This window comes from Oryza glaberrima, chromosome 2 (assembly GCF_000147395.1).
Source record: "Oryza glaberrima chromosome 2, OglaRS2, whole genome shotgun sequence".
NCBI lineage: Eukaryota > Viridiplantae > Streptophyta > Magnoliopsida > Poales > Poaceae > Oryza > Oryza glaberrima.
The window spans coordinates 23,619,549-23,647,491 of record NC_068327.1 but is presented as its reverse complement, the minus strand read 5'-3'; the positions used below and the strand labels follow the sequence as shown (position 1 = coordinate 23,647,491).

The 27,943-nt window shown below is 43.5% G+C and overlaps 3 protein-coding genes across 4 annotated transcripts; 1 reads left to right on the top strand and 2 right to left on the bottom strand.

Annotated features, from left to right (window-relative positions):
* The first annotated feature begins 8,284 nt into the window (after positions 1-8,284).
* On the top strand, positions 8,285-10,556 carry LOC127763409 (uncharacterized). The gene is made up of 2 exons (XM_052288097.1): positions 8,285-8,679; positions 9,973-10,556. The coding sequence occupies exons 1-2, from the start codon at positions 8,461-8,463 to the stop codon at positions 10,186-10,188; spliced, it is 435 nt and encodes a 144-aa protein (XP_052144057.1). The 5' UTR covers positions 8,285-8,460; the 3' UTR covers positions 10,189-10,556.
* Positions 10,557-10,707: 151 nt separating this feature from the next.
* LOC127763408 (UDP-N-acetylglucosamine transporter UGNT1) lies at positions 10,708-14,885 on the bottom strand. Its single transcript, XM_052288096.1, has 10 exons — positions 14,520-14,885; positions 13,584-13,660; positions 13,083-13,241; positions 12,847-12,980; positions 12,335-12,465; positions 12,206-12,250; positions 12,018-12,115; positions 11,677-11,784; positions 11,533-11,589; positions 10,708-11,024 (listed from the first exon to the last, which is right to left on the bottom strand). Exons 1-10 carry the CDS (start codon positions 14,674-14,676, stop codon positions 10,950-10,952), a joined length of 1,041 nt encoding a protein of 346 aa, XP_052144056.1. The 5' UTR covers positions 14,677-14,885; the 3' UTR covers positions 10,708-10,949.
* Positions 14,886-22,209: 7,324 nt separating this feature from the next.
* On the bottom strand, positions 22,210-27,690 carry LOC127763405 (adenine phosphoribosyltransferase 4-like). Of its 2 annotated transcripts, none has more exons than XM_052288092.1 (7): positions 27,365-27,690; positions 27,165-27,275; positions 25,513-25,605; positions 24,886-25,035; positions 23,701-23,759; positions 22,618-22,732; positions 22,210-22,500 (listed from the first exon to the last, which is right to left on the bottom strand). In XM_052288092.1, the coding sequence occupies exons 1-6, from the start codon at positions 27,600-27,602 to the stop codon at positions 22,667-22,669; spliced, it is 717 nt and encodes a 238-aa protein (XP_052144052.1). In that variant the 5' UTR covers positions 27,603-27,690; the 3' UTR covers positions 22,210-22,500; positions 22,618-22,666. The 2 variants fall into 2 exon arrangements, with proteins under 2 accessions (XP_052144052.1, XP_052144051.1); XM_052288091.1 differs by having other exon boundaries at positions 22,651-22,732.
* Positions 27,691-27,943: the final 253 nt, after the last annotated feature.

Below are 27,943 nucleotides of genomic sequence, written 5' to 3'. Positions count from 1 at the left end.
TCATATCCAAATCCATGTGTGTGTGTGTGTGTATTGGCAGGACTTACCAACAGTGCTCTGCGCTAGCTTTGTTTGTCAGCCACGCTATTTTCACATTCCTCGTTGGTTACCAATTACGCTGGGTAGCTCTACACGCAGAAGAGGAATAACCATATGCAGCAGGTCTCTCTACCTACCAACTTGCGAATCTAGCATTGATCAATGTACATACACAGGGCTAGCTTCCGTGATTCTGCCCAGAGAGGAAAATGTCGGTTGCTGGGCACAGCATGCAGATAAATTGTCTCACGCTGGGCTGCTGAACTCACTGTCTTGCCTCATGCAGATGCAGCGGTTGACACATGCAAGGCATGGCCCTCTGCAATAAGGGATGCTTGGTGTTGGTGTTTTCCACGGTGCACGTGAGGAGGAGGGGGGGAGCCGGGCAGGCCGGTTCCCCATGCGGTGCACACACATATGCGTGCGTGCGTGTGCGGTGGTGGCGCTACTGTGCATGGGATCCTCCTCGGCGTAGTGCGTAGTACGACGGCACCAGTAGAGTATTCGCGGCGCGCGAGTAGAATATTGGGCGCCAGGACCGGTCCGAGCGCTCGGTTCCCGCGCTTCCTGCCGAAGCTTTGACCGTCAAACTGGACGCCATGCGTGCATGCAGCGGTGAAAAGTAAAAACAAAACGTACACACACATGTTAGTCTCTCCCTCGCAGTGATTTTTTACTAAGTACAGTATATTAACCTACCTGTGATCGGTGCACGTACACGTTTAACTCCCTCGGTTACGCGCGTAGCTTAATTAGATATATATGATTTTTTTTATAATAATCTGGGTTAGGATCGGATAGTCACAGGGTCGTCGCACGGCTCCGTCCAAGGAGCTGAGACAAAATTAGGCTATACAGGACCACCTCTGTACATGCATGCATGCTTGTGTACGTGCTCTCGGCGACGAAGCTACTACCCAACAAAGCGGTTGCTCGTCGGTATGCTCCTGTATCTTGTGCCCGCCCGTGCGTGTGCATGCGACCGGGCCTCGCGTACGTTTCTTCGCTGCACGCGCGCGCGCGCGGGTGTCCGGTGTCCCGGGCCTCCCGGCCGCCCCCACCCACGCACACGTTCGGTTCAGCGAATGCATGTGTTGTGCGCGAGTGTCGTTGCAGCGGTTCGATTAATTAATCTATACTCGGAGTAGTACTACAGGCGAGTAGGCGACGACTAATAATCTACACGAACGGTTTAAGAGATCGTGTGAGCCCCCGGTTGAATATCATGCATGTGCCAGACCCCTGCAGAGTCCAACCCGATAGCAAAGCTAGGTACGTAGCGGACTGAATATACCTGTCGCCCGGCTCAACACGTGTCAGGCGAGCCCTGCGACAGCCGTCGGAGCATGAGCTGCAGGTGGCAGGCGCTTTACACGGCCAGGTGAATCTTTTGGGCTGACAGGCACGGGCCATTGATTCCGGCCTAATCCGTCGATCTCCATAGACTCGTATAGATTTGTAGTATAGTAGAATTGGTATTGTACTACGCACCGCGTCCGCGTACGACGCTCGCAACCGGGTGATACACCACGTGACGTGACACGCGGACACGGAGCAAGCGAGCTAACCGCAGGGACGACGCACGCACGCAACAGCGTGCGCCTGGGCCGCGTTGCATCCGTGCGCATCCGCTCGGTCGATGGGCTCCGCACCGTCATGGGCCGTCAGCCCGTCGTCACGCACCGGGGTGGCAGTGGTGGGCCGGCGCCTTACATTCGCGGGGCGCGGATTCACCGCGCTCAGCGTCGCGGTCCGCACGTCGGCGGAGGCGAAAGGCCACCATGCCACAAGCCGGCGATTTGCTGCTCTCTTCTTGGGGGAAACCGAGCGCATCCCGTCGAGCCGCGGCCCGGTGTCCTGACCGGCCAATGCGTGTGCAGGACTGCAGGTGCGGCAGGCACGGACGGGCCACACGGCGCGGGAAATATATAGCAAGTGTGTTACGCGTACCGATTAGGCGGTACATGCTAAGGGTATGTACAAAAATAGAGTCAGGTATGAGCTCTACGCTATTTAGAGACTAGCATCATACTCCCTCCGTTTCGAAATATTTGACGCCGTTGACTTTTTAGCACAGGTTTGACCGTTCATCTTTGTCGACGTTTGATGTCGCAATCCTGGTATTTGCATAGTATGGAGACCGTTGGTGCTAAGATATATGCGAGACTGAGGTAAACGAGACGGAGACGAGGATTTTTATACAGGTTTGGGCCCCTGAATTGTCAGGTAATAACCCTACATCCTGTTAGCCGGAGCCGGTTGTTGCTCTTATTCACCATAATCACACGAGTACAATATTTGGGGTAGCCTATCTAACTGTTGTCGACATGGCGGTTTGAAGGTCTGACTTGTAGTCGACAACAGGGTAGCCTTCCTCCTCAAATCCGTGCCCGGCGAGATCAGAGATAGCGCTTTTGTCTCTCCTGACAGTATCCGGAGACACCGTAGGGTACTAGCCGTGCTTATCCCTGAAGTCGATATCCGGCGGCGTGTCTTGGCGTATGTAGGCTTCTATGTCGATTGTGTTAGGTGTTGATCCTCCATGGTGGGTGTTGATTCTCTCGTGTCCTCTCTCGGGAGGCTTGTATTTATACCCATAGGTGTCCCCTTGTTCAAGTAGAACTAGGGAAACCAATATGGATACAATCCGAGTAGTCATTGTCATTTCCATGTAGAACTCTAGTTGTTCTTTCCTTATCCGGAACTCCCTCGAGGTCAGTTTCCGTATAAGACATCGTATGTGGGGGATCCTGCCGAAATTTAGTCAACTACTATTAGGTATGTGGTATCCATAACCCTGATAGTCTTATTCAAAAAATTTAAGTAATTATTAATTTTTTTTCTATCATTTGATTCATTGTTAAATATATTTTGATGTAGGCATATAATTTTACATATTTCATAAAAGTTTTTGAATAGGACGAACGGTCAAACATGTGCTAAAAAGTCAACGTGTCAAACATTTCGAAACGGAGGGAGTACAATAGTTGGAGACAATATGCTCTCTAATTATTAATGTATCAAAATATATTTTTTTCTATTCTTTCCTTCTTTCACCACCATGTAACAAAATTTGCTTTAATAAATGCTAGAGTCGACTCTAAGCCGTTGTCATGCATAACAACCATATTTCTCTTTCCTCCTTTCTCTTTCTTCCATATCATTAAAATTACTTATATATCAATAGAGAGTGATAACTAATAAAGACCATTGTACATGTCCTAATATTAGATTTTGCCCTGGTTGACAAGCGCAGCGCGCCAGCGCGGAGGCGGAGGTAAACGAAAACAAAGGCATGCAGTTCTCCTTTTTGGCTGGTCCTGGCCTGTGCCAACGATCTGAAGGCACGGGACGCGCTTTGCAAAGCGATGGATGTACTGTAACGGCCAATGTCCAGAGTTGAAAAAGGAAAGCAAACGTACCAATTCCAATCGCACCACGCACTAATAAAGCACATGAGTCGTCAGGGGCGAAGCAGGATTTGAGATTAGAGGGGTGTGGGGTGAAGATAAACTATGAGATCGAATAACTAATATTGATAGTAAAGGAGGTCAAATAGTCACCATCAATAACAAGCAATGCGTAAACTAGTCTTTTAAGAAAAACTTGAATTTTAGCTATTTAATAATATCATTGAAAGTATGAAACTACTCTTTATTACTAAATTCTTTTAATGTAAACTATTGAATAATCTCACAAATAATATTGAATAATCTCACAAATAAGTATCATCTATTTTACTTTGAAAAAGACGAGAAATCACAAACTAATTTTGTAGATCATGTTTCTTGCTAATATTTTAAACTTGCTAACTAACTAAACAACTGATAATACTTTCAAGCTACACAAAATAAACTAGATAAATACTTATCTTAGCTAACCTTAATATAGAGTAAAAACATGGGGGTGTAGTGGTGGCAGTGTTTGCATAGGGGGTGTTGGCACCCTTTGGCACCCCCTAGCTGCGCCACTGTGAGTCGTCTTCCCAGTATAAACTGTTTTTTTACAAGAGCATAGTAGAAACACGAACACTCGTAACACGTGCATGTTCACTCTTATAAATACATACATACACACCCATTCAAAAGATGATTTTAACAACGGAAGTAATTAAAAGGCTCTCAGTGTCGACCAGCCCGGACTTCCGGTGAGGCGGTGACTACACTCTGCCTCTGCCCCCTGAAAACACCATTTTTTCTAAAATAATCCCAAACACCAAAGTTGGTACCTTGTGAATAGGGATGGCAATTTAACCCGTTTATCCGTGGGTAAAAACCCTAATAGAGTTGGGTTTGTTCTCCATTTAGTAGGGTCAAAACCTATACCCAACGGGCATACGGGCACGGGCATGGGTAGTCACTACCCATGCCCGCTTCACCCGTTTACCCGCGAAAACCAACTGACATGTGGTCCCTCAGTCAAATTAGTATAAATGCCACCATCTAGTATTGATGAACTTGTAATGCTTGTATTGTTGAACTTGGTACAACTCTACCCTTTCTATAAATTGTGATAATGTCTCTCTGCTTGTGGAGATTTGTGTTTGAAATGTTGAACTGTGAGTTTGTGATGGGTAAACGGGCATGCCCGTGGGCACATGGCGCTCGCGGGCAACGGGGCATGGGTAGTGTTCCTTGCCCGTCATGTAGTAACGGGTATGCCCGCGGGCATGAATTACCTCGCGGGCACGGGTATGGGTAGTCTCTACCCGTGCCTGTCATGCCCGACTGCCGTCCCTACTTGTGAAGAATGAACTCCATATATCATTGTATCTTAATCGCCATCCTTTTTACACAACATCACTTTAGTGCTTCCTCCGTTTAATATTATGGGAATGCTAACGATCTGTTGACAGAAAATCTACCTCAAAAACTTGCAGATTTTGGTCCACCGGATGAACTTTGCGATTCGTACTCCAGGCCTTCTCCTCCAACTCCGGCGACCTCCTCTTCTTCTCCGGCGCCGACGAGACCCTAGACTCCGGTTGAGGACCTTACGGGTTAGGGTCCCGGGTTGAGGTGGGAGTGGGAGGGGTGGGAGGGGGAGGGGAGAGTTCGCCGGCTTTAGAGGGATGGCCGTGGGAGGGTGGTGGATCTGGCGGGCGGTGAGGCAGCGGCGGCGCTACCGAAGCCGCAGGGTCGGAAGCTGGCGGTAGGTCGGTGTAGGCGGCGGGGGCAAAGCGGAAGGGTGTGTTAGAAGGAGGCGGCAAGTGGTGGCGCCCTGCCGCCGGAGATGGGGAAGACGACGGCGAGGGGACAACGCGCCACCATTCGCTTGAGGAAAGAAGAGGAGAGGAAGGGGAAGGGGCCGACCGGGGGGGGGGCTCGCTGGCGCGTTTACGCCCTACGGCCAGCCGGCGAGGTAGGCGGCGACGCGGTGGGGCGGTGGCGGTGGAATGCACGGTGGGGCGGTGACGGTGGAATACGCGATGGGAGGGAGTGGCAGCGACGGAATGAGCGAGGGGAGGGGAACGGGAGGAGAGTTAGGGTTAATACCTCTGCACGAATCTAAAAGCATATCCGACGGTCCAAAATTTGAAAAATGGGAGGTGGGATTTTCTATCAACATATCCTATATACCTATACAAATCATCCCTAGGAATTCTCTACTTCCCAGTGCTTCCACGTCACCCCATTTGCTATGAACCGTACGATCTGAATCATTCGGCAGGGAAGCCATGAAGCAGCCTCCCAGAGTTCCCCGGTTTTTTATTGGGCCAAAAGAAGCCCATGTTATAGCCCAACTCAACGGATATCCATCCCTAACCAGAGGAAAACCCTCCAGTTCCATACACCGCACCACCTGAGGTGGCGGTGCCCGTCACTTCCTCTCCCACGTGCGTCGTGTCCCTCCATCTATCTGGCGCTCCCTCTGCCTTTGGTTCAAGCCCACCTGCCGCCTCCCAGCCTTTTCGCCTCCTCTTTGGAATGTCATGAGAAACGAAACCGCTGCTTCGAGATCAGACTTCATGGTTGTCATCAAAGACATCAATTTACTGCTCCCATAACGTCATGGTGAATTCATCCTTAGCCTTCGCTTATTACTGGGGAATGTTTCAATCAGGTTCTCTGTTCTCCTCCACCAACTCTGCTTCATCTGAGTTTCCACATGTACGATGTTCTGCATTGATAACCGTAGTAAGTAGCTTTATTTTTATCCCTTTGGATATTTGATATGTACAGAAAATTATTTGGTGATATGGTATCTACAGCCTTCCTTCTGAATGTGTTATGCTGCTCCTGTAGATCTTCAATCTGAAAAAAAAAAGGGTATGTACCGCTTTCCTTAAACCTTCCTCCGAAATTTATTCAGTTGTCTCCAAGCGAATGATCAATTTACCCTATTCTCTTTGTCAGAGTTAAGTTCAATGGTTGTTTTAAATAGCTAACCGGTGATGAATACCTTATACCATTTAACTGATTTTTATTCAGTACGTATGTTCAATCCAGCTGATTAGTCCTAGGTTGATTTTTTGAATCAAACATTGCAGGGAGTCGCAGTAAGTCATTGATGTGTTGTACAATAAGAACATGTGCTCGCTCAATGTATTGGCGCCAACAATTGGTCAAGATTCTCTCACCTGCCACCATTATCCTGCGGGTAGGCAGCTATACTTCTATTCTCTCTCTTGTTTTTTTAACATTATTCATCTTTGATCTTGGTATTAGGCCCGCAGCTGACTCAGATTAATCTGTCCTCTTTCCAGCCAATGACCATATTGCATAGATTTAATTTTCCCTAAACTGAAGTGATAAAGCAAGCTTCTACCCAACTGGCCACCTTTATTCTCTGATGATGAGGTAGTTTATTATCCCCAGGTCTTCTACCTTTAACTGTCATGGTTTTTACCTTTTTGAGAATCCAGTTTTCCTTTTCATAATAGAAGATGTTGCCGAAGGTGCTCTAATCTTTCTCCTTTGTTTCTCATTTTTCTTGCCATAGTATCATCAGGTGATTCACTACCTTACCATAGTATTATCAGGTGATTCAGATGTAGTGAAAGGATGTAATTGCATGAAGTGCATGATTTGATCAATACACAAAATAGAAGTGCAACTGATCGTCATCTGCAGTACAGGGCAGGTATTTCAGTATTTCACTATCCATCAGTTAAGTGTGTTAGTATTCGTTCTCCGTAGCTTCTATTTTACGGATTGTTTTTTTCTCTTTCTGAATTCATCCTGCAAATATCACGTTTTTGTTTAGTTTAAAAAAGTCTAGAAATGTATAAGCTTTACTAGGGAAAATTTTCAGCTATTTGTTTACTCAATAAAGTGCAATACTGCATTACGAGGTAAAACTGACCCTTTCAAATGTTCCCATAGAATTTTACTTAATCAATTGTTCAAAGTGTGTTGTACGTATTTTTTTTTTATATATTTGAAAATATATACACTGTTAATTACACACCGTTAACTTCACATGCAGCCTACACATTGTTGCTCGACTAACCGAGTTTTTTACTGTAGATGGCAGGTTCATTTGTTGTACGTATGGCTGGAGCTCAGAAGTTGCTTGCAACCTAATCAGGCTAACCATTCAATCATGACGTAAGAATATAACAAACTGGTGAATGTGATTCAGTAAACAAATAAGCTGCTAATTAATTAAGAACTTCCATTATTCTAGGTGAACATCTTCACAATTCACTGCTACAAACATCAGGGTTTCAAATTAATTATCATGTAACATTAGACTATATGAAACAACTTTCGGTCAATATCTATTACTAAAAGTTTACAACTCTAGGTCATGCAAAAAAAAATATCCCGCAGCAACGCGCGGGGTATTATCTAGTATATGTATATATAGACAGTTCCTTAATATTATGATTAGCTTTAATTTTTGTTCTAATCAAACCTTTTAAATTTGTCCGAGTTAATAGAAAAAATATAATAATATCTTTTAACACAAAATGAACATATTATCAAAATATATTCAATGTCATATTTAATGAAACTAATTTGGTATTATAGATATTGCTAATTTTTTAAATTTGATTAAACTTAAAAAGTTTAACTAGAAAAATAATCAAGGCTACTTATAATACGAAACGAAAAGAATACATAGTATGAACATGATATAAACACAATATTTAGTATTTACCCTCTTCACGGGCGTTTCTGCAAATACGGTTTTTGAGGCCGAGGGACATGGACATGATTTCTCCATCTGTGGCGTGCATCCGCAGAAATTCTCCACCAGCTCAGCCTCGGCAAGACAGCACAGCAAACTCCGCACAGCAGCAAGTCGGCGGTACTGTACACGGGCCGACTCTTATCGCCCGGAGCCGGTCTCGTCTCAGAGAGAGCCAGCCTCCGGTGGAGGAAAAGCTCAAGAAGTCCACCACCACTTCGCGAAACCCCAATTCCAACCCGACTTCTCCAATCCACGAAGAGAGCCAGCTCCGCCGCCTTCACCATGGCGTCCGTCTGGTGCCTCTCGGCCTCGGCCTCCGCCGCTGCGCCGGTGGCGGCGGCGGCGGCGGCTCCCGGGGCCCTCGGGGCCTCGGTGGCCTCCGTCTCCCTCGCGCGGGCGGCGGTCCCCTCGAGGAGGCGGCGAAGGTGGGACGCGCTCGTGGTGTGCGCGGCCCCCGACGAGGAGAAGATTACGCGGCGGTCGCCCCTCGATTTTCCCATCGTAATAATCCCCTCTTCCCGATTCACCGTGAAATATTCTCTCGGTTTATGCACTGATTGCTCTCGTGTGTGTTGAATTGAGTGCTCGGGTTGAGGAATTTTTTTTTTGGTCATTTTACTAGCTTATAGCATGCGGATTCATGGGATTTGGGGATTGGGGATGGATAAAATCAGAAGAAATGCCATATATAGGTTCTAGCTCGCAGGTGCTTGTCATTAGGTTGGACATTTTTTTTTTTTGTTATGTGCTCCTCCGAATTGCACGGGCTCTATTAGATAGAGCCATCCCAGTGACATTCTCCTTACGTTTCGAAGGAATTCGTCACTCTTCAGCATGGAGTGCCATTAGAAGAAGATCTCGGCTGGAGTACAAATATGTTATTTACTTACACTGCTTGTCCTGTGGATGGAGTTGTTTTGAGTTAAAACAACTATAGGATGTTTGGAGGTCCATTGAAATTATCATAGGTTATTTGGAGGCCAGAGCTTGTTAAGCTAACCTTGTAGAACTCTGGAGATCTCTAAGTAGAATGTTGAGCAGATTAGCTGCTTATTATTCCGTGCCATGAGATTAGTTCCAAATGTTCATCCTTCAGTAAATAGAAGCACGAAATTTTATCTGGATTTATTGCTGTAACTTGCATTGAAGTAATCATGTTTGGAAGTAAGAAGTCCTATCATATCCTTCTCTTAGCCTTTTCATTTCAGTTGTTCTCTTGATGTCATCATGCTAGTAATTAATTTAGCTTGTTTCAAACACAGCTTGTAGTTTGTTATATCCTAGAGAAGTACATGTTAGTTAATCCTTCAGAGTTAGTATAGTGATAGATAATGTTCATATGATAGTATAGTAAGTGAACATCAGTGCTCAGGCTTATCAGTTGTTTTGTGTGCATTTCCCATTGTGAAGGTCAGACCATGTCACATGAAATCTTCCATTCACATGCACCATCATGTGTTCAATGTTGGTCGTGATTGTTATCATATTGAAACTAGATTTGTTGATTTATTTTTTGGGGGTAATGCTGACTAGTTGAGACAATATGGGAAAATTATCACCTTGCTCATATCATGTTTCAATTTTTAATATGATAGCCATAGTTATGAGTACAAGCATCTTCTCCTTTTTCATATGGTTCTGTTTATATTACAGTCCACATCAGCAAGCATTTTCTTTCCATATGTGATTTGTCTTTAGCCTTAAGCAAAAAATATGCACTGGTTCAGTGGTTTATCCACCTTTTACGCTTTTGTGCTAGCATTGAAATAATGTCTATCTTTAATTAATTTTCAGGAATGGGAGAAACCAAAGCCTGGGAGGAGGCCTGATATCTTCCCAAAATTCAGCCCTATGAAAACACCATTGCCCCATCCATTGCCAGCTGATGATCCTCTGGATGATGATGAGGAAGAGGAAGAGGAAGAACCACAACCTCAGGAGGAACCACAGGAGGATGATCCTGACAAGGAAGAACCTGAGGAGGATGACCCGGACAAGCCAACGGAGTAATTTTGGATGATGTGGGTTATGTTAGATAAAAACACTATGTTTAGATCTGCCATATCCTTGAGAGAACGTCATAGGTCTCAGGGTCAGGTTTGACCTGTTAGTTCTGCCGGCTCATATAGGCTGTAGACACGTTTGTTTTGGGAGCACCCCTGAGCTTTTCTAAAGCCATGGAAGTTTTGTCTGACTGATCACAAATATGCAATGTTATATTTCTGCAGAAATACTCCTCTCTCTGCCGGTTGAATATTCATACCGCCACAAGCTCTTTGCAAGATAATTGTACGAGTACGACAATTGTGTCGCTCTATAGATATGTAATGCTGCTTGGTATTCTGAATTTTGATGGTATTTTTAACTGTTAGAACTCATCAGCAGTTGAATTTCCAGCACTCTTGCCAAAAGTGAAAATATTTGATACAGAACTAGGCATTTAAGGTGCTCCTCCTGGCGCACTTTGACATGTCTGGTAAATATGATCACAGCACGGTGTAGGAAACTAAAAGGACGCCAATTGTACACTACGCGATAATACTGAAATCTTGTTATATTCTATTTCCTTGTAAAAATGTAAAACAATGGCTGTTCACTCGAAATTGTATTCAGGAGGACTGAAGTGTTAAATACATACAGGAAAACCTACAAAATTTCTCTCCCATATGCAGGAGCAAACAACACGAACTCTACTTCAGTATGGCACATTGGCCCCTCCAAAATAAACTTCAATATCTACTCTCCTTTTGATCCCCACTGGACATCCGTATCTACTTCCCTTTGATCTTGCAGTAGGCATACAAGCCAGAGCCAAGAAAGCCAAGACCTTGCCCGATAACATTAAGCTGCCATAAGAAAGTTTGGGGTCATTATTCAGGGAAAGACTGAAGACTTAAGGGTGTGTTTGTTCCGGGCAGAAGGGGGAGAAAACTGCTAGTTTTTCACGCGCACGCTTCCCAAACTGCTAAATGGTGTGTGTTTTTGCAAAAAAAAATTTATATAGGAAAGTTGTTTAAAAAAATCATATTAATCTATTTTTCAAGTTTAAATAATTAAAATTCAATTAATCATACGTCAATGGCTCAACTTGTTTTACGTATCTTCTCAATCTTCACTTTTCCTAGATTTACGTAAGGAAAAGTGAAGATTGAGAAGATACGTAAAACAAGTTGAGCCATTGACGTATGATTAATTGAATTTTAATTATTTAAACTTAAAAAATGGATTAAGATGGTTATTTAAAGCAACTTTTTGAAATTTTACAAAATCACACCATTTAGTAGTTCGGAAAGCACGCGTGGAAAAGGAGACAAATCTTCTTTCCATCCTAAACGAACACTACATTTAACTCACCAGATCAAAAGGAAGCCCACCAAACAGAACCCAGCCAATTCCGACGGTGAAGAAATCCTGCAGAAAAAGGTAAATATGAAAGGACACTAAAAAACAACTTGCAAGTTTAGTGGAGTGGAAGGAACTGGATGCAGGCTGTTATACCTTCAAATTACCACACATCGATTGTGTGAGTGCAGAATTCAGGATTGTATTCCAGAAGATAGTGTAGTTTAGCAGAAAAGCTAGCATGCATGAGAATAGCAGCACCGCCTACAATCGGAATAACATCATATGATATTGATAGCTTTCTGAAGAATAACAGAAGTTGGATGTGTCACTCCTCCACTGAAGTGAACAGGCATGATTGTGTTTTCCTTTTTTTAAAAAAATGGTGCATCCAGAAGTGCTGGAATCTTTAGGTGTCTAAAAACATTACAGATAAAAGGAGGGTAGATATTGCACAAATAAGATCAGTGATGGCCATGGTTCTGTGAAATCTGTACCTGAAACCCAGGGGAATAGAGGTAGGGAAATTCTATAGCCTTCTTCAGGTCACCCTGAATATATGTCAGAAAAAGTACTGAAGGCCCACAGACAAGTCCTGGAATCCAAATGGATAGGATATGAATGCTAAGGCAAATATGGTTTAATCTGGATATTATGAATATGAAACAGGTCATCAAAATAATACCGTTGCACCACATCAGGCCGAAGCTATTTAGACCACTAGATTTTCCTAAAACAAAACAAAACTGCTGGTTAGAAAGCTATGTAGTTTAGAAGGGGATTGTATGTGGCAAAACTGAAAATGAAATGTTACCTATACGGTTTATAGTAGCAAGGTAAACAGCTGTTGTAATGTTGGCCACAAAGACAATAGCATACCCACGAGCATCAAACGACAGGTCTCGAGCTCCAGCGATAAATGCTCCAAATACAATCAAAGCCACGCTGACAAACCCATGGTAAAAAAAATCAGAAAGTAAAATATGGCATATTCAGAACATAACAATGTTCTGGAAATGTTTAGCGTAAGAAAACAAGTGCTACAACTGCAACCTTATTTCAAGCTACAAAAATACAGGTACAACAGTTAGCAATAGGCTACAGAAAACAAAAAACAGAAACAGATACTAATCGCTAGTTCACTGGGATAGACTAATAATTTCAGGGTTTCCAAAAGATGGAAATAATATATAGAAATAAATAAGAAAGCATATGACAAAAGGAAGCTTACATTAGTTACTAGCACATCAGACTATTCGGAGAATATTACGAATTTATAATACAGTAAAAAAAAACAAAGGAAAAATCATTTTTATAGACATGTACCTGCCGATTATAGGTGGCGTATGCTTCTGTTTTGCCAAGAAATACTCCATTGTCATTGTAAAGACTACTGTTGTGCGCCTCAGTGTTGTATACATAGGAACATTGACTCCACGCACAGATTCCATTGAAGCTAACTTTTACCATGATGGAAAACATTACTCAGGATTCAATTCAAATAGAATACATGCGACTAAGTGTATTTAATAAATGTATTATAAGTGAAGAAAGAAGCATACCATATAGAGTAAATAAGCCAAAGAAAGAGGTGTAGTACGCAACAGTATTCTGAACGGAACGAAGAATAACGCATCAGAAGGCACGGATGGCTCGCTATTTGTAAATGAAATTATCTTTAGCCGCCTCAGAACATAAAGAAGGCCTGTTGAGCACACCATCTGCACATGTTTATTAAGTGTCAAAAAAAAAAGAGGCAGGAGATGCGAGCAGCAGATTACATATATGCATCAAGAAGTTCATCAACAGTGATATCAAATAAAGGTATGAAAAGACCTTTAGCAATATCCATTGCTAAGCAGATGCTCAAGTAAAGGTCGGAAGTTCAGAATGTTCTTTGATTAGATAAAATCGAATATGTAATGTTTTTTATTATGCTATCCTACAGTTTATCTCCTAGACTACAAGCAAGTTATTCATGTGTAAATGTGTAATGCACACTTGCACAACATAACAGCAAAGCCAGACTTTCCAGAGTCCATCCAAGGTGACATGAGAAGTACCTGAAGGAGCGTAATGACATTTGCACAGGGGAAATTATATGAAGACAGTGCTGCTTTGTTAAACATCACTAGCAACACTGCGGATTGAAAAGTTGCCAAAGTTAGTAAAATGATACCTGAGATCTGAAAAATGAAAACAAATGTAGAAAGAACGAAAACAAGATGTCCGTATGTGAAATTAAGTGACTAATCCCTGTTTCATAAGAACACCACCTAGCTGACTATCTGTATTGGACAACTAAGTGGCATAATATTGGATTCTCAACTCAATCATCACCAGGTTTTCAACCTATCATCGACATGCTATCTGCATCTCAGAGATCTCTATCGATTTTGATTGCTTCGCAGATCTGCCATCATGGCCAAACCCGAAACAAAAGTTTCAGAATTTTCACCAAACGCAGTTTTTCTCTTCTAAAAGGTTATTATCCTTGTAGATTTTCACTGAAACGCTGACAGTAATTACTACATAATGATGTTTGTACAGCCGCTGACCACTTAGCACCTCCTGTCCTAGTATTTAATGTTGAAGATGCAAGCAGCCTCCCAGACCCCCGGAACACATCCGTCAAGTGAAACCACCACGAATTTCCAAGCACCAAGCAGCATGTACTTTGCGTGTAATGCCAAAATGGATGAACTTTTTTTTCTGAAGTTGTTGGACATAAGTCAACCAACCGGCCCTCTTCCCAAAGATAATCGAATCCAACTGAATTAACGACCAAAACTGAAACCACAAGTCACCTAGTAGTAATACAAATTCGTGAGCTGAACCCGCAGGAACCCCAACCACGCGCTACCCCCCAAATTCGCAGCCGCATCACGAGACGCCACCCTCAAATTCTCGCTAACGACGACCGCATCCCGAGACCCAGCCGACGCATCAGAGAAGAAGAAGAAGAAGAAGAAGAAGCGGCGGGGATCGGGGGAACGTACCGGAGCAGGCCATGTAGGAGAGCGCGGCGACCGCGCCGCGCCGCGTCATGGCGGACCCCTTGAACAGCGCGGCATCGTCGCCGCCGCCGCCCCCTCCCCCGTTGCCCTTCCCCGCCTCCGCGGACATCGGCAGCAGCGGCCCCCCTCCCTTCGCCATCTCCGCCGCCCGGATCTCCGCCTCCGCCGCCGCCGCCGAGGAGGACGAGCACCACCACCACGACGACGACGACTCAGGAGGAGGAGAAGTCACGAGGATATTTCTAAACGAGACGCGGTCAGCCCGATCCGACGGCCAGCCTGCCTCGTCCGCGCGGTCGCGATGCGGAAAACTTCTTCTCTCTCCGCCTTCCTGGTGCCCGAGCGTGGCCAGCGCGGCCGCTGCCTTTTTTATAATGAAGTGGAAACGCTTTTACTCCCTCCGTCCTATATATAAGGGCTTTTAAGTTTTTTATTACAATATTTGACCACTTGTCTTATTTAATTTTTTTAAAATTATTATTTATTTTATTTGTGACTTACTTTATTATCTACAATACTTTAAGTATAATTTTTGTTTTTTATATTTATAAAAATATTTAAATAAGACGAGTGATCAGATGTTGCAAGCAAAAATTCAAAATCATGGAGTACTGTACAAAAATTGCGCCCTCTCGCTGTCCGCGGCGGCCTTCGCTTCGCTTCGCTCGATGGGCTTGGCTTTCCGCCGTTGGTGAGTTGGTCACATCACATCATGGATCGATCGATCGATCGATCCATCGACCACGTCGAGGCCGGAAAATTTTTTTGGGGGAAAGAAAATTCCCAGAAAGCCAACACGAGGAGGCAGCCCTGCCGGCTGAGTGGAGTCTCTTATCTCGACCTGACCTGCGAATGCGCGATGTCACCACAAGCCACTGAGAGCAAGTACAATTACAGGGCTATAAACCAGATATAAATTATATTTTAAAAAGATAAATAAAAAAGAGAAGAGCAGCGGACTATATATCTATAGCCAGCTGTAATACGGACTTCAGAACGTAATGTGTGTATAACAGGTAGGACCAGATATCTATCTATCTGTTATATTATTAAAACAGGCTTGAAAGGAGGCACCACGTTCGCTGTGGGGCTAGAAATTCCCACATTAATCGGAGAAAAAGAGAAAAATCTACACTGTTAGATCGTAGTGGATCTAAATTATAACGGTGTAGGTTGATAGCAATATATATGTAGTACAATTGTAGTTTTTAAATTATAATAAGTTGTGGATGAAATATAGCAATCTACTACTCATATTTGGAATCAGGCAGATTAGAATCGGATTTTTTTTTTCTTTGATGAAACCGTTAAGGAGTAGGATTAGGATTGCAGCCGCACGAATTTTTCCTTTTCTTTAATGAAACCGTTACGGGGTAGAATTGCAGCTGCCCAGGAGCCGAGTGCCGACCGGCCCTTCATACTCTGTCTGGCTGCACGGCTTCTGTGCTTAGAAGATTTACTGTGAAAAGCATAGGCTCATAGTAAACTAACACACGAACCCACCGGCCCTTCAGACTCTGTCTGGCTGCACGGCTACTGTGCTTAGAATTCTAGATTTACTGTGAAAAGCATAGGCTCATAGTAAACTAACACACGAACCCAGTACGAGATTAATTAATTTTCAGAACAACAAAATAAAATCTGAAATTAGCAAAAAAAAAAAGGAAAAGAAGAGTTTGAGTAGAAATACAATTTAAAAATAACTAAAATTCGAAATTAAAATTATGCAATATTGGAAGAAGAGTCTATATAAAAACCCAATACGAAAATATTAAAATTCGGAATAAAAAAATAGAAATTATAAAAAAGAAAAGAAAAGAAGAGTTCAGGTAGAAATACAATTTAAAATTAACTGAAATTCGGAATTAAATATAAGCAATATTGAAATAAGAGTACATATAAGAACCCAATAATACTAATTAAGATTCGGAACGAAAAATAGAATAAAATCCGAAATTGGACAAATTAAAAAGAGAGTTCAAGCAGGAATACAATTTTGAAACGACTAAAAATAAAAATAAAAAATAAAAATATTAAAAGAACACAATACGATATTAGTTAAATTTTGAAATAAAAAATAAAATAAACTCTGAAATTATAAAAATTAAAATAAGATTTAAACTAGGAATACAATTTATAAATAATTAAAATTGGTGATAAAAAATAAAGACTATTGGAAGAAAAGACCATCTAAAACACATGACGGGATTAATTAAGTAATAGGCCTATAAAAGAGTAGAGTGGTGGCGGTTGATGGGATATCTAAAATCTATTAATAAAACACTAAATAGAATGATAATGGGCAGGTCGTGAAGCAACCGGTCCAGGCGGTTGGTGGGACTTTGGAAAGTAAAAAAAAAAAAACCAATGATAACCATATTTGATTTTTAAAATCTCAATGATAATAAAAAGGAGATGCGGCGGGAGGGTCGTACAGGAGTACAATGGCAAAGCCGACGATGGTTGGTGGGACTTCCAGAAAGTAAAAAAAATGAATTCCAACGATAGTTATGTTCGATTTTTAGAATCCCAATGATAATAAAGAGTAGGCGGCGGACGGGTCGTAGAGGAGTATAGTGGCAGCGTTTGATGAGATTTCTAAAGATTATAAAAAATGAAATCCAACGAGACAATAAATTATAAAAACTATAAGGTCCAAATTTAAAAGGTTCGGGCTTCTGAAAAGTAAAAAAACCAATGATAAAATCTCAATGAGAGTAAAGAAGGGAGGCAGCGGGCGAGCCGTATTGGAGTACAGTGACAAAGTCGCTGACATTTTGGTGGAACTTCCAGAAAGTTAAAAAAATGAACCTAAACTATAATTATGTTCGATTTTTAAAATACTAATGACAATTAAGAGAAGAGGTAGTGGACGGGCGTAGAGGAGTATAATGGCAACGTTTGATGCGACTTTTATAAATTATAAAAACGAAACCCGGCGGAACAATAAACTCTAAAAACTATATGATCCAATTTTTAAATGTTCCAAGAAGAATGAATAGAAACAGTGCTAGATCGAGGAAGCAAATAAAAAAAAGATATGACATAATTAAGGGGTATCAACTGGCGTGTGACTTTTATAAAAACTATAAAATTAAAAACACAATGATGATAATGTTTGGTCCAACGAGATAATTATTTAATAAATTTTAAGTAAAATTATATTAAAAATATATAATTTTGTATGGGTGTTAGCCGCGCAATTGCGCGGGTCACCCAGCTAGTTAATATTATAGTAAGTAATTATTATATGTATTAGCTTTTATATTAATTATAGATGATTTGAAGTTATTAGTTGGCTGTACCGTTAAACTTGCTCTCATGGCTCGCTCGGTCGCTACGCGCGACAGTATACTAAACAAGCAAATCGTATCTACGCGACGGGATACGTCGATCCACTGGGGCATCATCCGTCATGTGATGTGTGGCTTTTGACGGGGTGATGGGCCGGGCTAGATAGAGATGGGGCTTGGGCTGGCCTGGTTCGAGTGAACCGGCCGGGGAATCGCGTGTCACCTCGACATATTTTAAGGGGCAGCGCGTTACTACTATCCTTTTCTACTGCTAGTTGCGGTCACATAAACGAGCAAATCTTGGGGATATGGTATTGGTATCCACTGGATGTGTGATCAACAGCCTTCTGCTTTTGTTGTTCGAGCGTTTCGAGTGTTTGCTTGGATTAGCAGATCTGCTTAGTAAGGTAAGGCGTCATTTGCCGATACGAATTAGGCATTGTTATATGATGTACTTCCGGTTTTGGTTGGTGCGTTTTTGCTTTGAGCGTCATTGAACCGAGCAAATCCTGATAGTAGCTGTCACCTCCAAATTAGTACGCCATCATGGTGTGTGATACACCTCCACCTTTGGGTAGTGCGTTTTATGGAGAGCAGTAATGCGTTCCGTTTTAAGCATGGGCAAAGGGAGCAAAACATTGTATCCTCATAGGTAGAGGTTGTTACTAAATCTAACCGCTTTAAGCGGTTAAATGAACGGTATTGAGACCAGACAGGTTGGTGCATGGTAATATCACCGGTGGAGAAACCATCTTTTCTCCCGATTCGTAACTCTCATTTAGTCCCGGTTATCTAACCGGGACTACGAATCTGGGACTAAAGATCGATTTTTAGTCCCGGTTGTTAACACCAACCGGGACTAAAGATAGGGGATCTTTAGTCCCGGTTAAGGAGATAATTAACAGCAGTATAGATGCCCCCTCCTTTTTTTTCTTTTTTTTTTCTTTTTTATTTTCTTCCGAATCAAGTGAGATGCGTATCCCAAATTAAACCCCAAATACCAAATCAAGGTAATATCCCAAATCTACATCACAAATCTTTAAAGTTACTTATACACACAAATCAAATACATCACAAATCCTAAAATAAAATTGCACACAAATCAAATTACATCACAAGTTCTACAAAATTCATTGCAAATACATCACACACAAATCAATACATCACAGGATCATGCAATAAATCACAAATTCTAAAAAAAATTCACAGAGACGCCGGCCGGCCGCTGTCGCCTCCTCTCCACGCCGGCCGGCCACCGCCGCGCCGCCGCGCCGGCCACCGCCCCGCCGCGCGGTCCTCCGCGCCGCCGCGCCGACCCGCTCTCGCTCTCGCTCGATCTATCAAAAAGAAAGAGATAAGGCAGGAAAGAGGAAGAGAGTTATAGAGGAAAAAAATAGACAGAGAGAGTTTGTTGTGTGGACGATATAAGAGGATAAGTAATAGTGATTATATAGTACGCGTTAGATTTTTATTCCCGGTTGGTAACACCAACCGGGAATAAAGAGTCCTGTTGTTATTATAAACCGGGACTAAAAATCGTTTTTACTCCCGGTTTTTAATGAAATCGGGACTGCTGTGGATTTGGGTCGACCGAGAAAGATGTTTCTCCACCAGTGTATGTTAGTACTACCTTCTTTTTTTTCTTTTTTTTTTTTTTTTTGCATATATGCTCCAATGTAATCTGCCGGTTCATCAAATTGCATTTGCCTCTGACTGTCCAACTTTATCCTTGTTCTTGTTGTCTCGTCTAGGTGCGCCCTGCGACAATGTTCGTGATTGTACGTGTGCCATTCGTCGTTGAGCCATAGCGCATGGTATCGCAACTCGCAAGTTGCAACGTATTTGGCCCGCGTAGGAGTGCTTGTACCCATGATTCCCAATCCATTTCACATTTTTCTCTATGAGAGAGAGAGAAAAAGGATAAGCTTCGAGCCAATTGGACGAGCCATTGCACACGAACGCCCTGAGCAGGAACAAGATCCACTGCTGTAGCCGGTTTTGCTGGCACTGTGCTGCAAACAGCCAAACACTGAAACACTGAGGTTTTGCTGGCAGTGGCATACTGGCATCCCGTCTCAAACCCTCCCATGTGCTACCAGCGGTTCCTGCAGCTTTTCCAAAGATTTCAACCGAGGAAACTGATGTAGATGAATTAAATTCATGCATGTAAAACGAGAAATTAATTAAGATTTAATTAATATAAACCTGATAGATGAATATTTGATATTTTAAAGTAATTTTTATATAAAAAGTTTTCACATGTAATACACTGTTTAGTAATTTGAAAAACGTGTTAATGAAAACATACGTAAAATCGGTATGTTAATCAGAAAGCGTCATCAAAAGCTCAACACCACCACCAGCGGTAAAATCGGTATGTTAATCAGAAAGCTCATCAAAAGCTCAACACCACCACCAGCGGTAAAATCGGTATGTCAATCAGAAAGCGTCATCAAAAGCTCAACACCACCACCAGCGGAAACTATCGAGTGAGCTGGATTTTTTACAATTTAGTCCTTTTGAAAAACTTATTTTGTAAATAGACACTTGGAAAAACTTATCCAAAAAATGGTCCATTTTAGGGTCCCAGAGTCGCTGTCGCCGTTCTCCTGCCACTGTGGTGGGTCGGCGCTGAGGTGGCAGGGGGAGCGCGCCAATGTGGCTGGCGTCCCCCGCATAGTGTAGAGGAGAGAGAGATGTGCAACTATTATTTTTATTTTTTTTTCACGTTTAGAAGCACACAAGAACCAACCATAGAAAAAATAAACTCAAATGTACGGAATATGTGACTTGTAAAATTTTCCAAAGCTCTACCGAAAAGTTTCTCGCCTCGAAAATATAATCTTGCAAGTAGAATTTGGAGATTCTAATTTTTCTGAACCCGGCAAAGCGGGGGAGAATTGAATATAACTTTTTCTATAGATATCCGTGGATATATTATCTGTCTGATTTCGAGTCCGTATGAGAAAGTTACGCTTGTTGTAAGCCGAATGTAACAAAAAAAAATACAAACCCTAAATGTAAAAGATGTAAAAAAAAAGGTTAAGAGTGTTTAAAATCTAATCTACTTTTTTTTGGGACTATAGGAAAAACCAAAACAACGAAGAGTAGGGATAGAGCACCCGTGGGGCTTTTCGGTAAAGCTTCGAAAAATTCTAGAAGTCATATATTTCATCAATTTGAGTTTAATTTTTCTACGGTTGGTTCTCGTGTGCTCGTAAGTGTGAAAAAAAATATATATAAAGTTGCACATCTCTCTCCTCTACAGTAGAGATTAGAGCAAAAAAGTATTGGCACGCTCCCCCTGCCACCTCAACGCCATCCCGCCACGGTGGCAGGAGGACGGCGCCAGAGAGGCTGGCACCGTCCCGTTGGACGACGACGCCATCGATTCTAGCGTCCGAAAAAGAACTATTTATGGGATAAGTTTTTTAGGATCTATTTGCGAAATAAGCTTTTTAAAAGAACTAAATTGTGAAAAATCCAGATTGAAAAATCCGCACGATCTCTATTGAGGGCCCATGTTTTCTTGGTCGCGAAGTGGGCTGGGCAAGGATGAGACGAGTGAGGCTGTTTGTGATGCGTGGCTCCAGGCTCCAGCCAACTCTGCTGCTATTTCCCCAACTCCCAAATGCCACTTTCACATCTGTCCAGCTGCTGCCCCTGCAGCCCTGAGGCAGCGACGCCACACCGCATGACCGCATGTTACCGTGGCAGCGGCGTGCGTCGCTGCCAACTCCCAGTCCTCCGGCTCCCCGTCCGGTTTCGATGCCGGAAGAGTCAGCGGCAGCAGCAGATCCTACCACTCCTTGGCTGAGAGAGAGAGAGAGCGTCGTCTGCCGAGCCGGCAACCTGGTCACGAGTACTCGGTCCATCCAAAAAAAAGCAAACCCTGAGTTTACATGTCCAACTTTAACTGTTCATCTTATATAAAAATTTTTTATAATTCGTATTTTCATTGTTGTTAGATGATAAAACATGATTAATATTTTATACGTGACTTATCTTTTTAATTTTTTTCATAATTTTTTTAAATAAGACGGACGGTCAAACGTTGAGCACGAAAATCAGGGTTTGTCTTTTTTTTTTTGGAAGGAGGAAGTACGAGTGTACAGTACGACCGTACGAGGCAGGTCGGTGTCTCCGGGCTCCGGCAAGGCCTGCGTGCCTCGATTGCCTGCGTGACTGACAACCTGACGAACTCGACATGCTTGTTGACAGGGCAGCACGTCGCCTGCGACGCCGACGCCGACGACGACCACGACGCTGAAGCTGACATGGAGCAGAACAAAGGCATGCAAATGTGACATGCACGAGCGAAGAAGACGAAGAAGCTATCAGCTCATCTGTTCCGCTGCTGCTGGGTGTTCTCGCGGAAGATCGAAACCACGGAAATTTTAATCAACAATGGAAGAACAGAACTGATGATGTTTCAGCTAGTAATCGGTGTTCCCGACAGAAACTACAAGCTCTTTTTTCAGTGCCCCTGAAAAAACTACTACTCAGCCTACAAGAACTACTCCCCACTCACCAATCTCTCTCTCTCTCGCTCTCTCTCACCTCCCCTCTAATACTTAGCAGCTAGCTTAGCCTTAATAATGTACCGCAGACTTGTCGATATCCGTCCAGTGCTCACTTGCAATTTGTAAGGAATGAAGCCATGTGCATTCCTGAAAGAGCAAACGGAAAAGTCAAACAAATCCCATGACAAGAATGACCTGAACAACCTGATCAGGCAATAGGATGTGTTTAGGTTTTATATAGAAAGAATCAATCAAACTTCTTACTATTGTTAAGTTTCAAATGCCAGTGAGGCTGACCTGATCATCAATCTCTTTATTTTTCATATTCGCGGGACTCCACCAGCACATAAACTGGTTTGCCATTGAGCTTGTAGAAATCCTGTCAGAAAGTTGTCATCTCAGTTAGACGATTTCAACAGATAGCCATGGCATGATGGCACCACTTCTCTATTGCAAAAAAGTTGTTATTTAAAAACATCAAAAGACAATCGAAAGATTCGTTACATCAACTGCAACTACAACATTTACAAATGACCATGCAATTTGAAAAGCAATGTGTATTGATTGTCGCTGATTTTTAAAAAATCTTCTTCAGTTCTGAACCAGCATGATATCTATCCTGACTTCGGTAAGATGCCGGCAGTGTAGCACTCATTTTGCAAGTTGTAACATGAATCAAGGTATGTCAACTCAAACAAAATAATCACTATGACCAGATGAAACTAGTGTAGACAGTGCTGTGGTTTTACTCCTACCTGAATATTTTTCATCCCTAGCAAACTTTCAGATGAGGGGCAGGATGCAAATAGTAAGAGAGGGGGGGAGAGCTTCAAATGCAGCAGAAGAGCCACAGTTGAATATGTTCTTAGGATAGCACAAACATGGCTTCTTTTATTTATTTATTTTTTTAAAAAAAAGGACTATAGTCCTGCTTTGGAAGAAAAAACAATTACCCACCAATTCTCGAGTGGTCTTGTTCAAATCTATGGATGCCCAGCTGGTACTGATATGAGTATCTCAATGTGGGGAGCAGAGTAGACATGGTGCTATTTAGTATGGCAAAGTTGTTCCTGGCCGCTATCTAAACCCAAACCATTGGCTCAAGAGTCCAATCTATATGGCACTAACAGGCTACGTCAGGTAGAGTAGAAAGCATCTGAGAAAGTTAATACTGTACTACAGGTGCAAAAACTGTTGGATGGAACTGCATTCATATCTTTGGAATGTGATCCATGCTCCAGTGCAGTATGTAAAATACTACATAAAGTGACAACTAAGTAGAGAGATGTCGGAAATGTTTGTCAAAGAATATATGGATAACCGTGAATAATGTGACAATAAGAATACCTTAAATTTTGGGAGCCCAATGAGACATGCGCACTCAACAACGTCAGCTCCAGCGCGTTCTGGAAAGCAAATTTCTAGGTAAGATAGTTGTGCCAAAATCCAGTTATTTGTTCTTGGGACAAAGATATTATAATTCATCCAGTGAAGTGCCCAAACAGTCTAAAGCTAAAAAAAAGAACAACTTTTTCTTTAATAGTTGAAGCACAGGTTGGTTAGATACAAAAAAGAAAGGAAGCATGTCAAATGCAATTGCTGATGGCCTAAAACATGAAGAAAACACGATATATACAGTTGAAAAGACCCTACAAAATTTTAGTAGTGCCAAGGCTAGGCCAGCAAGAGTGAAAATTTGACACTACCAAACTTTTAGTATGGTATCATTGTGCTTGGTTTGTTAGTAACAAAGAGAAAATTGCCGCTACCAATTTTTGTGATGTAGCCTGTGTTGTGTTTTGACAAATCATACTGGCCTGGAGTAATTCGGTGGGGTTATCTCTCTGAAAAAGAAAATGAGGTGGGGTTACTGGATTCACTACGACAGGAGTACTCGAAACATGTAGTGTCAAAATCAAATCATGTCCTCAAGCAAACTCCATAGGACATATCTTCAGCCAAGATTCTCTCCAAACAAAAATCTTCAAACAAGGATTGTCTTGATTATAGAGTCACATCGCATTAAGGACAACAGTATGCCTATAAGCAACGAAGATATCATGGTCCTCCACCGGTCACCACTAGCAGGTACGGATGCCTGTCGTTGGTTATTATTTTTCATGACTACTCGATTTATTTCAGACACTATTCCTGCAGTACTATAGATTTGGATTAATAGTGTGAAGAAACTATGTTCGGAGTGTGGGCACAGTTTCAAGACATGGTACTGGATAATTTGATATTGTGGCAAACTGCCAAGCACTAGTGCTTGCTGCAAACATGTCACGGGATCACAAGGCACAATCGAGAGCTTCACTGTTACAGGCCAGAAGAATAGCGTGTTGTGAATGTGCGAACGGGGAAAAGACCTCTGCATTTCACAGAAGCCACAGAGAAAAATAAATAGTCATTGCAAGATTGTTGTCAGCATTTTTGCCAAGCTCTATTGAGATACTACTAGTTGCATATAGTATCACAATGGATCAAGGGTTCCCATTTAAAATGCATTTCAGATTAAGAAGTAGTGCGTACCAAGAAGCCTTATAGCAGCACAAAGTGTCCCACCAGTTGCAACCAGATCATCAACGATCAGCACACGCTCACCAGGTTCAATGGTGCCAACATGCATCTGCAAGCAATCGGTCCCGTACTCGAGAACATACGTCTCAGAAATCACCTCGCCTTTCACGTTTGTAGAAAAAAATTAAAAGCAGATGTCAGGGATGGCGGTTACTGCAAAAAATAATTTGATAAGCAAGGCAAACACAATCATACTTTACACGAAAGGTGGTGCACAATACAACAGTGTATGTAAAAAACAACAACAGTATGTGTTTATCCGATACTCTAATAGAAAATGTGTAAAAGAGACCCTCGACAGTATGTGTCTATCTGATACTCTAATAGAACATGTGATGGAAAGTGCAAAGACAGAAAGTACATCATATCTCTTCAGATTACATCATGGGCAGCATAAAAAGGGATGGACTAGTGACACAGCTTTGTTGTCAGAGTAATGGAACAGAGCAGCTCTTTTATAAACAGGTAAGGTAACTAAGCATACTTAACTAGGCTGCCAGCGCGAGCTAATCATATCTTATATCACCAGCAAACAGATTTGCAAAACACTTTTTCAGAGAGAGAGCGAGCCTCACTCACCTGGGAGTTTCTTGGGCTTACGCAACGGTATGAATTTGGCGCCAATTGCCAGCGCGATCGCCGGGCCAAATATGAACCCCCTAGCCTCAATCCCTGGTCAAACAAACCAAAGTCACAACCAGGAATGAAACATTAACTAGCAACCTGCCAAGCTGATAGTAGTATTAAAAGTCAAGAACAAGGAATGAGATATATGTTAAAATAATAAGCGAAAACAGGGGGGGAGGAGGAGAAACAGAAGGAAAACAAACCAGGAACAAGGAATCGCAGGGAGCCAGACAGAGTATCCAACAAACAACAAAGCAAAATCTCAGAAGCAGTACTTTCCAGTGAAAACGACAGCAGATCGGGCACATGCATGACATCAGTGAGCCACCCCCCTCCAGTTGGGTAAAAATAAAATAAAAAAAATCAATTTTAGGCCTACCACGAATCCCCCACTCTCCCCACCGTCCGATCACACGCAGGCGATGCTGGGGCCGTCCGATGGTCCGGGCCTTGGGTCCCCCCCACCTCTCGCCTCCTCGCCGCGAGATCTGCCCGTGCCAGGGCTTCTACATGCGCCCCCGATACGCTATTGAATGCGGCAGATTCCGGCCGCTGCTGTGCTGCACACGGGTCGGTGGTGGCAGCAGCAGCAGCGGCAGGCTCGGCGAGAAGCCTGGAAAAACGCGACGCGTCATGGGCGGGGGCCAAGGGCGCAGGCGCGCAGTGCAGCGCACGGGGCCAGAATGACATTCTGGCCCGGCTCGGCTCGGCGCAGCGCACGGCTGCCTCCGCGATGCGTACGTAGCGTAGACAAACACCCACCACCACCACCACAGGCACCACCCCCGTTGATAAGCTCGTAGGGTGTGGCCCTGGATTTGATGGCCCGAGAGACGGACGAACCGGCAAATTTCCGCGGCAGAATCGTAGCGAATCTGGCGCTGGCAGAACGGGGGCGTGACCAGCGGAGAGTTAGTACTGTATTAAACGCCCCCCCCCCCCCCCCCCCCTGTAGGGCCAGGAGGTCTTTTATCAGTCCACGATCGTGACGATCAGAGTCCCGTTCATAGTACTGTATCCACCCAAGATACGAGCCATCTGCGTTCGAGAGGACCGGCACGCAAAACGGAGCATACATTATTACATGATCAATTAAGTATTAGCTAAAATTTTTTAAATAAATTAATTTGATTTTTTTAAACAACTTTCATATAGAAACTAACTTTTTGTAAAAAAATATAAGCGTGCGTACGAAAAACGAGAGAGAACTTCAAGGGGAAATAACACAGCCGGTACCTGCCGGCTCCGGCCGGCCAGAGCACTGTGCCGTGAGGCCGTGTGTGTCCTGTCGCTGTGAGAGGATCACCGAAGTGGTTATGATAATACTAGCGTCTACTACTAGTATTATTCTCCCGAGGAAAGCAACGGCGCCGGGGGTGGTAGTTACGCGGAAAAGTGCAGCGGGAGGCGACGTGCGTGCGGGCGACGACAAGGCATGGGGGAGCAAAAGGACCAGGAGAGGACCAGGGGAGATCTCGCGCAAAGATATTACGGAATCTCAGAACACCGCCTCTCCGCCCCTGACTGCCCACCTCTCCGGCTCCGCGCGACAGAAACAATAATCAAATGACAATAAAGAGTAGTACTGATCAAAAAGTGTTTACCGGCGACGGCGGCGATGGCCATGCCGCGGTAGCGCTCGACGAAGATGTCGACGGCGTCCTTGAACACCCCCGGGCGCAGCAGCAGCGGCGTGATGTCGTTGAACATGATGCCTGCATGCACGCCGCGCGCGCAGATATTCAGATACCACTAGGTATTTGCACATATGGCAAACTGGCGAACCGAGAGGGGAGAGACGGACCTTGCTTGGGGAAGTGGGGGACGACGCGGATGGCGTCGGAGATGCCCTGAAGCCGGGGGTCGACGGCCACGGCCGCAGGCGGCGGCGTCGGCTTTGGCACCGCCGCGGCGTCGGTGACGGCGATCTCAGCCCAGGCGGCGGCGGCCTTGGCCTCCGCCGCGGCGGCACCGGTGGTGTGGCCGTTCTCCTTGGGCGCAGCGGACTCCATCGCGACGTTGCAATTGGCCTCCTCGCCCATTTCTCTCTGTCACCAGCTATACCCTCCCTCTGCAATGGAGTGTCAAGCTGAACAAAGGAGTTAATGTTACGGGGGGTGGACGGGTGTGGCCTGTGGGGTGAGGAGGTATATATATAGCAGGAAAGAAAAGGAGGCCGGGGTCGTCGTGCGTTTATTATCCTTGGAAACCAGCAGCCCGCGGCCTATACGAGCGAGTACAATACTACCCTACAAGTCAGCTCTAAACACATACGGATAAGAAAAGAGAAGAGGAGATAGAAGCAAAACAGGTTACAGATTTATAACCAACCATAGCATAGGCTTCTATACGTTATGTGTGTATAAGATATGTGAACAAATAT

Bases quoted from the DNA above. Each gene is read 5' to 3' on its own strand.
- LOC127763409 (XM_052288097.1), top strand. From the start codon at position 8,461: ATGGCGTCCGTCTGGTGCCTCTCGGCCTCGGCCTCCGCCGCTGCGCCG. The intron at 8,680-9,972 runs GTAATAATCCCC...ATTAATTTTCAG, and splicing joins CGCCCCTCGATTTTCCCATC to GAATGGGAGAAACCAAAGCC.
- LOC127763408 (XM_052288096.1), bottom strand. From the start codon at position 14,676: ATGGCGAAGGGAGGGGGGCCGCTGCTGCCGATGTCCGCGGAGGCGGGG. The intron at 12,981-13,082 runs GTATGCTTCTTT...TCATGGTAAAAG, and splicing joins TGGCTTATTTACTCTATATG to TTAGCTTCAATGGAATCTGT. The intron at 11,025-11,532 runs GTGAGTTAAATG...TTCTTATGGCAG, and splicing joins GTGGGCTTCCTTTTGATCTG to CTTAATGTTATCGGGCAAGG.
- LOC127763405 (XM_052288092.1), bottom strand. From the start codon at position 27,602: ATGGGCGAGGAGGCCAATTGCAACGTCGCGATGGAGTCCGCTGCGCCC. The intron at 27,276-27,364 runs GTCCGTCTCTCC...GCGTGCATGCAG, and splicing joins CCCCCACTTCCCCAAGCAAG to GCATCATGTTCAACGACATC. The intron at 23,760-24,885 runs GTACGCACTACT...TTTGCTTTCCAG, and splicing joins TGCTGCTATAAGGCTTCTTG to AACGCGCTGGAGCTGACGTT.